At 57.6% G+C, this 12,988-nt stretch overlaps 1 protein-coding gene across 1 annotated transcript; it reads left to right on the top strand.

Annotated features, from left to right (window-relative positions):
* The first annotated feature begins 2,757 nt into the window (after positions 1-2,757).
* LOC119467845 (beta-lactoglobulin) lies at positions 2,758-6,884 on the top strand. Its single transcript, XM_037730323.1, has 5 exons — positions 2,758-2,921; positions 4,118-4,254; positions 5,304-5,377; positions 5,624-5,731; positions 6,619-6,884. Exons 1-5 carry the CDS (start codon positions 2,811-2,813, stop codon positions 6,882-6,884), a joined length of 696 nt encoding a protein of 231 aa, XP_037586251.1. The 5' UTR covers positions 2,758-2,810.
* The last annotated feature ends 6,104 nt before the right edge of the window (positions 6,885-12,988 follow it).

Raw genomic sequence — 12,988 nt, 5'->3', positions numbered from 1 at the left:
CTTGCCTTCGTGGGAACAGGCCCCTTGCTGCGCGCTGTCCACCTCCTGGCCTAGGTGACCTAATGGGAGTGGACCCTATGTTTTATTGCTCACAACCCTATCACTATCCTCAAAGATGATTTCACTCACTGCCCTGCCCCCTAACCTATACACAATAAATACTCACACTTCTGGACATTTGGGGCTCGCCACCCTCGCCATCCTGGCCTCGCCAGCCTTGCCTGACTCCGCTCATAGTGGCGTGGCCCCCCAAGCCCAGCTGCGTTTTCTTTGTACTTCTGTGTCCTGTCTCTTTATTTCTCGGATCCTGCGCCTCAGCACAGCATAAGGCTCACCCCACGACCCTGTGGGGCACTCAGCCCTACATCTGGCTCCCAACGTGCCCTACATGATACCAGTTGGCCATCAGGTGTACAGGGCCTGGGACAGGCTCTGGGTAACGGAGGCAGCAAGGCAACGGAGGGAGGTGGGCAGGACCTCAGGAAGGGACAGACGTGGGAAGACACCCCCATGAGCCTGCCCCAGGGGCCAAATGCTCCCCCTGGCACGTGGGGCAGGGGAGGTCCTACTGGGCTGGGCTGGAGATGGCAGCAGAGCTTCTGGGTTCCCAAGTCACCATCAGGTGTGACCCCAGAGCCAGCGGGCCCCGTCCTGCCCCTGCTCCTCCTGAGCACAGTGTGCCAGCCCTGTGCCTGCTCTTCAGTGGCTTCTCGCCTGTGCCCAGCCAGCCAGCAGGGCTCCTCGGCTCAGGGGAGGGGTCCTTCCCTTGGAGAGAGCTTGGTGAGAGTAGAGTCTGTCCCCGTCCTCAGAACCTCAGGCTAGCACCCGGCCACCAGGGAGGCTGGGAAGTAGGGAAGGTGCCCAGAGGCAGACGTCACAGGCCCAGGGCAGCAGCTGGGCCCCGGAAGGTCCAGACGGAGCGCGAGGACCCCCTGAGGCCCAGCCGAATGGCAGACTTGAGGTTGAGTGTGGCTGCTGTGGACTGGCTCCTGCACCCAGAAGGAGGAGGGATGGTGGCCGGAGCCTCTGCACCCAGAAGGAGGAGGGATGGTGGCCAGAGCCTCCGCCCTGCGCTGACCCTGCCCAGCCCTAGCACCTTCCGGAACCTGCTTGTGGAGCTAAGCCAGTGCGATGTGGGCAGGATGCCGGATGCTGTATCGGCCCCCGGCCCCTCGACTCAGGCACGGCCAGCTCAGCGCTGGAGAGTGTGTGGGAGCCAGACTGAGTCAGCCACAGGCGGCAGCTGCTCTGTCTTCCAAGACGTGGCGGGGGCCAAGTTCCCCCAGGCCCACCGGAGTTCCAGTGCCTGTGGCCAGGCGCAGAGAATGGGACCTCATCCTGTAGCCTGGCCATTACCAAGGCTGACTGGAGAGAGCTGCCCCTCCCCGGCCTGCTGATGGAAGCCTCCAGAAACACCCTGCGTATCAGGCCCAGCCCCACCAGCCAGGGTTTTGGAGCCTCCCCGACAGGCTGGGTGCGTTTCCCACAAACCTCACCAGCCCCTCAGCCAGGACCTTTGGCCGAGACCTGACTTCACAGTGAAGTCGGGGGGGCGGGGGTGGGCCTAGGGGGCGGGGAGCGTGCACTGGACTGAGCGTTTGAGCGTTTTCCTTTATTACCTGACTCCGTCCTCAGAGCGCCTGCACAGACCGAGTCATCCCTGCCCCCTCTCCATCTTTGGAGAGTAAAGAGAAGCTCCTTGTGTTGAACTTGGGACTGCCCACATCCCATGGTGCAGGGGCGTCACTCCTAGAGCTACCCCTGCAGCGCCCGCCCTGAGTAGCCCCCAGTGTCCACCTAAGAAAGTAGAGGCCAAGCCAGTGGTCACCCTGAGACCAGCTGTAGTCCCCACACCAGACCTCAGACTCCCTGAAAGCCGGGACCTGCAGGGGCCAGGCAGCCGCTCCTTAGCCCCAGGCAGCCCCAAGCAGGAGGAAGGTGGGGAGGTGGGGTGGTTACAGAGGCTGGCAGGCATCTGAGCGGCTGCAGCAGCGGGAGAGGGAGGGGGAAGGGACCAGAACACAGGGTCTTTGTGGCCTGGAGGTCTGCACTCAATCCAGATGCAAAGGAGGACCCAGGATGGCCGAGCAGGCTGTGTGCTCCACGGCATGCCCACGCTGGCCTCTGGACATGTGAGGGCAGGAGGATGGGGTGGGAGGGAGGCTCATGGCCTGGCCCGGAGCAGCTCCAGGGTGAAGAGAGGGGGCAGGAGGGAGACGTTTGCAGGAAGCAGGAACACGGAGCAGACACCTCAAGAGGGCTCGGTGCCCGGCTGTGCCGAGTGCCCTCCCATGGCTGGTCTGCGGCACCCCTCCGCCGTCCCCACACCCGGGCAGGGCCCACCGCGAGCAACGGTGAAGGGGGTGCAAAGCCTCCTGCAATTGTGGCTCCAGCAGCCGATGGGCAAACACGCTGGGGACTGGGGCCTGGGGAGGAGGGGCTGCGACCTGGGGAGGAGGGACTGGGGGCCCTGGGGAGGAGGGGCTGCGACCTGGGGAGGAGGGGCTGGGGGCCCTGGGGAGGAGGGGCTGCAGCCGAGGGAGCCCACATCCTCCTCTGCCCTCCCCTCAGCCTCCAGCCATAGGCCTCATCCCAGACTCTGGTTAAACCGCCCCGACAGCCACCCCACGCCCGGCCCAAACCACATCTTTGCATCACTTTAGACACCAGGTGACAGGGAGGCGGCAGGGAGGCGGCATCATTCCTGGGGTAGGATTGCGGAACTCTTAGGTGGCAGGTGGGACGGTGGGGTGGGCCCCGGCAGCACAGAGGAGGGAGCTGGCTTCAGGTGCTCCCGCTTCCCCCGAGTCATGGCTCTGGAGACCGCGCTGCTCCTGCTGCTGGCCCTCGGCCTGGACCTGGCAGGTGCCCAGAAGGCTCCGGAAGAAGTGCCGGTACAGTGGGGCTTTGATGCTCACAAGGTAAGTGTCATGGGTCCAGCCCCCAGGCTTAGGCCTGGAACAAGAGCTTGGGTGGACACGGGTGTCACATTGAGGAGGTACAGGGGGTGGGGGGTTAGGTCCCTGCCTGACCCTGCAGGCACTCTGGAGGGTGAGCTGCACCTGGGCCTGGGGCCACCCCAGGCGGGAGACGGCTCTGTCGTCCTGCACAGCCGGCGCCATTGGCCACTGACGAACCTCGGGCCCATCGCTCTCTCCGGGCTGTGGAAGCCGGGGCTCAACAGCAGTTTCGGGAGAAGGCTGCAGGGTGGAGGCTGGAGGAACAGAGTGCTCAGTTGCTGGGCACAGGCAGGCAGTGGGGTCCTGGGGAGCAGGAGAGGGGCTCGCCCTGGGGGACACAAGGAAGCCAGCCCTGGGCGCAGGGAGGGTCCCAGCTCCTCCTCCCCATGCAGCCCCTGGGGTCCTGGTGCCGCTGGGGGGAGTTCAGGGACAGAGGGACACCTGGTACCGCACCAGACCCTCTCCTCCCCCTCCCTGACCAGGGGAACAGAGCTTGGACCAGGCCGGGGTAGGGGTGCAGGGCTGACGGAAGTGGCAAGGGGATTAGGCAGAGACCAGAGAGAGGGGGGCTGGAGGTGACTCTTCCCAGGAGGAAGCACAGCTCAGCCTCCACGAGGACCCACGGATGGGCATTCGCCAATACAGACTGGGAAGGGGAAACATTTGCCAGCACAGCCCCCAGGAGGGGCAGGGCTACCCGCTGACCAATGCTTAGTGCCAAAGCTGGGGCCTGCCGGTGCCACACAGCCAGGAACTCGCTCACCTTCCCTGCCCCAGCCCATGCCCCTGCAGGTGGAGGGGGTGCCACACAGCCGGGCACTAGCCGGCCTCTCTCCCACCCAGCCCTCACCCCTGCAGGTGGAAGGGGTGCCACACAGACAGGCACTCGCTGACCTTCCCTGCCCCAGCCGATGTCCCTGTAGGTGGAGGGGGTGCCACACAGCCAGGCACTAGCTGACCTCAGAGCCCAGAGGGGGCCTCCTGGTGCCACACAGCCAGGCACTAGCTGGCCTCAGAGCCCAGAGGGGGGCCTCCTGGTGCCACAGAGCCGGGCACTAGCTGACCTCCCGCCCCCAGCCCACACCCCTGAAGGTGGAAGGGGTGCCACACAGCTGAGCACTAGCTGGCCTCTCCCACCCCGGCTCTCACCCCTGCAGGTGGAGGGGCGCTGGTTCACCCTGCAGCTGGCAGCCAGCCGCGCAGAACTGGTCTCCCCAGCCGACCCCCTGAGGCTCGCCCTGCACTCCATCCAGACCAGTGACAGTGGGGACGTGGACTTCGTGCTGTTCTGGAAGTAAGCATGGCTTCTGCCACCCCCTCAGGCACTTATTCTCAGACCCAAGGAACAGTAACAGTGTTCAGAGCCAGAAGGACACATCACACCAAGCTGAGGCCCAAGACCCTGCTCTGAGAGGGTGAGCTTGGAAGCTGCCAGAGGCAGGTGCAGGAAACACACAACCCGGCCCCGGAGGCCACGTCCAGTCCCAGCAGACGTGCCCACTGGGCCACGGGCCTATGGTCCAGCTGTGAAGGAAGCCCGAGGCTGGCATTTTCAATGTGTGATCTCCGGTGTTTGAAAGTTGCCTACTAATTCCCAATAACCCTCTCCAAGGACCACAGCCACCCCTGCCCACGCCCCTTTCACCCCCATGTAAGCCGGGAATCCTGAGGACAGCTGCCCTGTCAGCACAAGAAAACCCACCCTGGGACAAGCTGCGCTGAGCCAGTGACGCCCACAACAAGCCTGTGTGATTCCACCTGCACCCACAGCCCTGAAGGTGGTTACAGCCACAACCTAACCGCCTTCAGGGTCGTGGCAGGGTCTGTCATGCTGGGTCCAGACACACCTCGTGGCAGCCTGCAGAGTCCCAGGGGTTACTGGGCACCCACCCCAAATGAGAAACTGAACCCCCTGGAGCCACGGGCGTGGGGGTGAGGGGGCTCTGTTTATGCACAGAGCAGAGCAAGTAGGGATGGGCAGGACAGTCAGGGTCCTAGCCCCCAAGGCCTGGAGCTCAGAGCAAAGGCCAGACTGGGACCAGTCCATTCTGGTAAGTTTGACGTCATCCCAGATATGGGGACGCTCCCGCTTCCTCACTCCTGCCCCATCCCAGCACCACGGGTGTCGCCTCCTCCTGGCCGCACGACCCTGGTGCCTGTGCCAGTACAAGGCTGCCCCTGAGCCTGGGGAGCTGATGCCCTGGGGAGGACAGCAGGGCTCTCAGCTGGTGGCAGCCCCAGTGTCCCCTGGTGGAAAGCCCTGAGAGGTTACCCCGTCCTGGGACAGGTCAACAGGACGCAGCTGGGGGCTGACCAGGCCCTGGTTCCCTTCTCTTCTCCCAGGGGAGAAGGGGTGTGTCAAGAAAAAAGCATCACTGTCCATCCCACCCAGCTGCAAGGCCAGTACCAAGGCTCCTGTGAGTGCCCCTGTCCAGGATCCGGGCTGGGCTCTGAGCGGGGAGGGGCGAGCAAGGGACACTGGGACGCCTGGTCCTGGCCACGACACTCAGGAGTGGCTGCTGGCTTTGGGGGACGGCCAGGTGCTGGAAGAAGGCCGTGCGTCCTCTTGGTGGCAGTGCACTGTCCTCAGGGCATGGGGGGTCCGGGACCTGGGGGAAGGAGGAGAGGGGCATCACGCATCACCCGGCCCCGGGTCTCCGCAGTTGAGGGGAGCAGCATGCACGTCCGCTTCGTCAGCACCGACTACAGCAACCTCATCCTTTACGTGCGCTTTGAGGATGACGAGGTCACCAGCCTGTGGGTGCTGCTGGGTAGGTGGTTGGCTCTCCCTGGCGCTGGCCAGTGCGGTGCTCGGGTCCCCCGACAGGAGGGAGGGGCTGCCAGACACTCTCAAGTCTTCTTGGAGACTTGCTGTCCTGTCTGGGAGGGGTCTTCCATGAAGGGTGTTCCGAGGGTGCAGGCAGCCTTGGGCGGAGCTGAGCACTTCCTCCGACACACGCCCCTCCCTCGAGGAGAGCGTCCCCATGCAGGACGAGCACGGCGCGTCTGCTCCGAGCCAGGCACTGCTCTGGGAGCTTGAATCGTCAGTGGGTGAAACTGAGAACAAGCCTTCCTTGTCCTTCTCCTCCTCAAGCAATGTTTCGGGGTGCTGTGCGGCTCCTGAAAGTCAAAGCGCCGTGGGAGAAGGGCTGGGAGGCACAGGGGACGGAGTGGGGGACATCGAGGGCGGCACTGTCCTGAGGACGAGGGACTGGGGGCATTTCGGGGCAGACTATCAGCTGGAACCCGAGCCCAGGATGGGGTGGGGGAGTGGGCAGCAGCAGCTGAGAGGCCCCAGGGCTGAGAAGGTCAGGGAGGTGGGAGGGGCAGCACCAGGCCACAACTCAGGACCCTCTGGGGGTCTCCACTGAGGTGGGCCAGGCCTGACTCCCTCCTTCCAGGGGCACTTTGCCTGCTGTGCTCAGAACAGACGGTGTGTTTACAGGAGGCAAGATTGGGGCCGCTGCAGTCAGAGCTGGCCGGGCCTGGGAGACCGCAGGGGAGGTGTCCAGCGAGCCCCCTGCCAGTGTCACGGTGACTCAGTGGTGGGGTGGCCGACGCCCAGGGCCTCTGCCTCCCTGTTCTCCACAGAGGAGGAGGGCAGGAAAGACAGGGGCTCCAGGCCTCAGCCGCTCACTGTCAGCCCGTCTGATTCCAGCGAGAAGAGTGGTGGAGGACCCCACATGGCTGCGGAGATACCTGGAGTTTGTGGAGAAATTCCAGCTGCAGAGAGCCCCGGCCTTCAACACAGATGGTGAGCGCTGCCCCAGCCACGTCCTGCAGCGGGACGGGAGGAGGGCACCTGGGTCTGGAGCCTCATCTACCCAGCCGGCACCACGGAGGGTGAAGTCAACCCCCACGCCCCTAATGGCCAGGCCTGTGCTGGCTGCTGAGGAGCTACTGGAGCTCACCAGCCCCGTGTGACACAATGACATGGGCCCAGGGTCATCTCCACTCTACAGATGTGGCTCAGAGACGTTCAGTAGCAAGGCCAAGTTGCACAGCCAGGAGAAGCTGGAAGGCATCCAGATCTCCTGCCTCCTGAACCAAGCACCCAGCCAGCCTCTCCCCTCTGCGGCCTCCCAGTGCACCGTTCAGTCAGTCAACAAACATATGGGCCGGGCCTGTTCTGGGAGTCTGGGATTCACTTAGAACAAGACATAGTCATTAACCAGCTAGCACTGTAATTACCTGATTTGTTAGAGACAAGGGCTAGGGGCGTGGGAGTGGGGACTTGGGCAGGGTTTGGGGAGGTGGCCAGGCTGTGTGAGCACGGCAGCCAGGATGGGCGTCCCTGAGATGAGATGGAGGAGGAAGGCTGCCTGGAAGAGGGGTCATGCAGCTGGAATAGGAGCCGGGCAGAGGAGGGCAGAGATGAGCTCCCAGGCGATTGGGGCAGTGGTGTGGGGCCTTGTGGTCCCCCGAGGAGACTGGATTTCCACAGAGCACAGGGCCCTGGCAGGACTGACAACATGGGGAAAGAGAAGGCCAGGTGACGCCAGTCAGGGACAGCTGTTTTGTGCTATGTGATTAATTGATTGATTTCAAAATGAATGAGTGAAGTCCTCAGAATCACCACCTTTTTCCTCTTCTGCTCCACAGGCCCCTGTGCCCCACCCAGAGCCTAGGTCAGGTGGCTCCAGAGTCTTCCTGCCTGGGCCCCTTATCCCTCTGTTACCCTCAGCCTGCCCTCCACCCCTCCTTCACCTTGGCTTGTGGCCTGGACTGCCCAGGTGCCCCCAGGAAGCCCTTTTGCACCTCAGGGACCCAAGGAAGCTCCCCAGCCTGGAGCCCAACCCTGCCTCTCCCCTGCTGGGAAGTCCTCTTCCCTCTGTGGGTCTCCAGGTCCTACCAACCACCTGCCAACCAACAGCCAAGGGCCAGCAGCATGCCCCAGCCTGGCCTGTGGGCTTGGAGCGCACTAAGGGTGGCGAGGAGGGGGCGCATGGCCTCTGAACTCCTGCCCACAGCACCCAGATGCCTCCAAAACATCCACAATGAGTGGAGCCCTGGGGTCCCAGGCACCTCCGGTGCACCCCCCAAGGACTGCTGGGGTCACCCTCAAGTGTCCTTCAGCAACATGACCCCACAGAGGCTGTTCTCAGACTCCAGCTCCCCTCCACTGTGACCCACCCCACCTGCGTCTGCTGGGGGCCCTCTAGCAAGGTGGTCTCCCTGCTCCGTGAGCAAATGCCTGTGTCCCCACCAAGGTCCGAGCGCCCTGAGTGAGCCCAGCTCCAGACCCTACTCCCCATAGGAGCCCGACGGGCAAACACAGACAGGTGTACCTGCGCGGCAGGTGAGACCAGCCCACGCCCGCTCCTCGGAGCCCAGGATTCCAAAGGGCGGCACCCGCTTCTGCTCCTGGAGAGCCAGGGCCGCCCATGGGCAGGGCAGGCTCTGAGGAAATTGGGTCCAGGACACGATACTTGTCGTCTGAAACTCCCAAGACAGGTATGGCCAGCAGCCGTCCCAGAAAACACCTCCAGCAAGGCCTTCTCCCCCTTCCTTCTCCCCACAATGGAATGAAACCCGGAGCTGGTGCCGGAGCTGATGGCGAAGCTCCGAGGTCCTCCTGCACACCAGCAAGCCCGGCTGGAAAAACGGAAGGAAAAATGACCATCGCAAAGCACACGACGCACGTCTAACAAGGGGCTTACGGAATCTGTAAGATCATAAAAAATCACCTTTTCTGGGGCATTAAAGTGACCGGAATAAATATCGACGTGAGAGCTCTGGGTATCTCTCAGCATTGTAGAGTTAATAACCTCAAGCTCACCTGTGCACTTCAGCCATTCAGTTAATCTTCCAGTGGGATTGTCCCCTAAACTGCAGACCTGAATCAACAATTCACATGAAGGAATAAAAGTTTGGGAACAATTTTAAAGGCAGAGTCGTGCAGATGGATGTCCCACACACCCCCCCCCCCCACCATGTAGAATGACAGCAGTGAGAAGCATGTGGCATATTAGCTCAAGGCAGAAGAACAGCCATGAGACTGGTGTCAAGAAACGAACATGGTTATGTATGACAGCTTCATAGACGGTACAAAGGGCCTGTCCTAAAAAGCATTATTTATTCAATAAATAGCGTTGAGGGAAATGGGCAAGACAGATGGGGGGAAATCAGAGTAGATCTCTCACCCTACACATTGTCTTACAATTAGTCCCTGATCAACTCTGAATAAAAGGAAGCCTGGAAACTTCTTTTTTTTTTTTTTTAAGCCAGGGTTTCACCATGTTGGTCAGGCTGTTCTTGAACTACCAAACTCAGGTGATCCTCCCGCCTTGGCCTCCAAAGTGCTTGGATTACAGGCGTGAGCCGCCACGCCCAGCCAAGCCTGGAAACTTCTATGCTTTCTACGACTCGGGGATGGCTTACCTACGCAGCCGGTGTAAACACCAGGGGAAGGGGTGGCAGCCATGAGAGCTTTAAACTTGGGCACATCAAAGACATCAACACAATTAACATAGAAACAACAATATGAAATTAACATCTGCAGCAAATGTGACGAAGGGTTCATATCGCCTATGTAAATGCATATATCAATCAAAACTCCTTGAAGGGCCGGCGTGGTGGCTCAAGCCTGCAATCCCATCACTGTATCACTGTGGAAGACCGAGGCCAGACTACGGCTTGAGCCCAGGAGTTTGAGGCGACAGTGAGCCACAGTCACACCACTGCACTCCAGCTTGGGCAACAGAGTGAGATCCTGTCTCTAAAAAAAAAAACACTGAGCAGAAGATGGAAAAAGGCTATTAGCACAGATCAAAAGGCTGATGGGAAAAGAAGCCTTGACTTCATAAGTAATCAAATAAAAAAAAAGAGACACTATTTAGTTTTTCTCATCAAATTGGCAAAATTAAACTTCTTTTAGAAATCTATTTAGCACCCTCTGTGAGGGAGGCACACACTGGCTGGTGGGGACAGACGTTGGCTTTTCTGGGTGACCTAGTTTCTAAGTCTTCTAAGCAGGCTTGTCCCAGACCTGGAAATTCTAAACATTAACAAGCTTACCTGTTGTTCTGCCATGAAAATCAAGAAATTTACGACACTTTAATATTGATTCCATAATTTTTTTGGGGGAGATGGAGTTTTCGCTCTTGTTGCCCAGGCTGGAGTGCAGTGGCATGATCTCAGCTCACTGCAACCTCTACCTCCCAGGTCCAAGCGATTCTCCTGCCTCAGCCACCACGTCCAGCTAATTTTTTGTATTTTTAGTAGAGACTGGGTTTCACCATGTTGGGCAGGCTGGTCTTGAACTCCTGACCTCAGGTGATCTGCCCACCTCGGCCTCCCAAAGTGCTGGGGTTACAGACATGAGCCACTGCACCTGGTTGATTTCATAATTTTTAAAGATAAAATGTCAGAAGCCTTCTCGGTTGGTCTTCTAAACTTATCTGTAAATTGGCAAGAAAAAAAAAAGTTTCATTTGGTTCAGTACACCCCACCCTTTCCAGATCTGGCCAAAGTAATTACAAATGCTCCATATATAGGTTTTGTGGCTAATGTAATATCTATTTTCACTCTTTTGAAACTTTCATAGAATTTTTTTAAAAATTGAGAGCTACTCTGTGAGATGCAAGAATAAATGAGTCACTGAAAAGATCACCTTCTTTTAGTCAAAGGAGACGACAGCAAAAAAGAGTTAGCTAAACCCTGACAGACCGGTTCTTTAAGACGGTCCCTGTCATGAACTGGGCATGAGGGAGATTGGGTGATATAGCAGAGGGACCCTGGGGTGGTAGCGCCAGGTCTAACTCTGAACTCAGGGAGGCTTTTCTCAGCCTCCGCCTTTGCTGGAAACATTTGCTCTGTGCTGCAAAGAAAAATCAGCACTGAGACAAAGGGTCTTTCAGCAATGCAACTTTTACTTCCTGGACTGCAGGAGGGGCACCCTCAATAGCCATCTTGCCAGAGAGTACAGTGAACAAAGGAAAACAGACTTGTTTATCCCTGATGCATGTGGGGTCGTCCTCACTGCTGTGTCTGATCTCCGTTGGCTGGAGCCAGACCTCACAATCTAAACTAAAACCCAATTGGCTAACAACTTAAAACTTTTCTAAACAGGTAAAAGCCATGGAGAGCTGGGACACGCCTGTGAGCACGTCCAGCACAGGTATCTTGGTTAAAGCACAAGGACGCAGAATGTACTACGTGCCTGTAAGCACGGCCTGTCTCACAGCTACAGGATAGGGCTTCACAAAGAGTTATTAGCACACTTATGATTTATTCTTTAACAAGCAAGGACACTTTAAAGAGGAACTTTTCTACTTCCCACAGTCTTCCATCCCAGGAAGCGGTAGACCGCACTCCTTGCAACTGAGTGTTCGAGCTGCCGTTATTTTGGGGACACCTGCTGGATCCGTTTGCTCAGGCCGCCATTAACAGAATATGATGGGCTGGTCTGGGCAGCCTCAGCAACAGCAATGTGCATCCTCAGAGTGCCGGAGGCTGGAAGTTCAAGATCAAGGTGCTGCAGGGCTGGCTCCTCCCGAGGCCTCAACCCTCAGCTTGCAGACGCCTCTTCTCCCTGCGTCCTCACGGTCGCCCCTCTGTGTGTCTGTGTCCTCACCTCTTCTTATAAGGACGCCAGCCAGTCCTGTGGGATTAGGGCCACCTTAATGCCTCATTTTACCTTAATGGCCTCTTTAACAGCCCTGTCTTCAGACACAGTCTCATTCTGAGGTGCGGAGTTCAGTGAGACCTCGATGACGTTGGGGTCTCCACCTGTGGAGGTCTGGGTCCTGCAGACTCTGACTTGATGATGGACGAATGAATGCACTCACACGCCCTAATCTGAGTGGGCTAGGGATGGTTGTCAGCTGCTTTCAGAGGGCAAGTGCAGCCGACCAACCATAAGTCCCTGTAACGCCTCACATTTACTCAGGATAGATTTACTAACAGAGGTTTCTAAGTCAACATGCTTGTGCATATTTAACACAGTTACAAGAGTCGTCTTACAAATGACAAAAGCTTTAGGTACCAGGACCCAGAGTAAACACCATTCACGGGTGATTCCCCTTTGACCTCCCCCGAGAGGACCGTCCAGCACAAAGTTTACATGAGCAAACAAATTAGAGCAGAGACAGAGGAATGCGGGGTAAACAGACTTCACTGGGGAAGCTTTCCTTGTCCCTAATCTTTTACCCTACGACTTAAAGTTCTAACGTCATGAACCAGCTGCCTTCAGCCCATTCCATTCAAACCTTTCAGCCTTCCAAAAGGTTTGAGACAATAATCTTCTAACTTCCCCTGATATTTCCCTAATATTTTACCAGTCTCCCCGAGTGAACCCCAACACTTCAGCATAGTCATGGGGTGGGATGTGAGTCCCACCATAACACTTGCCAAAGCTGTTCACAGCTGCGGCTGCTCGCGGAGTTAGGAGCACTCCCCTCTGTGGCCACACAAAGCGTTTCGTGGAGGTGCTGGCTCCCTGCCCACCACAGAGCTCAGGTGAGCATCTTCCTTGTCAGCTTTAGCATTCTGAATGTGCGGCCTCAACCCCTGCCAGGCTGCAGGCTGCCAGGGCCACAGCACAGGTGTTCCAAACTCCTTTCTATCCCTGTCTGCATCTGGCAGAACGCCTTTACCACGGAGCTCAATAAATATCTTTTTTAAAAAATAAAATACCTACAGCTTTTTAACAGAACAAATTGAATATCTTGCTTTGAAATCATGAAAGTAAGACATGGCTTTGACCAGATTCCTCTAGCTCACCTGTGATGACTCATGCACTGGACAGACTGAGACAACAGGAGGGGTTGACCACAAGCCACGTGTATCCCAGTGTGGAAAAACACTATGAATACTTAATGAGTGGCCTGGAACTTATTTTTTGTCCTTTGTATGTACAACTTTTCCATTTTGTGAATATTTTTTCTGAACTAGAAAAAAAATTTGTTCTTTGTCAAAAGTATTTCCGAATTATCTACAACACATAGATAATAATATTACTGTGTATTAACATTAAGTAATGAACCTTTTATTCTTTATTCTATATTAGCCAAATAAGATGGCTCAAA

This window comes from Cebus imitator, unplaced genomic scaffold (assembly GCF_001604975.1).
Source record: "Cebus imitator isolate Cc_AM_T3 unplaced genomic scaffold, Cebus_imitator-1.0 Scaffold339, whole genome shotgun sequence".
NCBI classification, from domain to species: domain Eukaryota; kingdom Metazoa; phylum Chordata; class Mammalia; order Primates; family Cebidae; genus Cebus; species Cebus imitator.
This window is presented reverse-complemented; position numbering and strand designations above follow the sequence as displayed.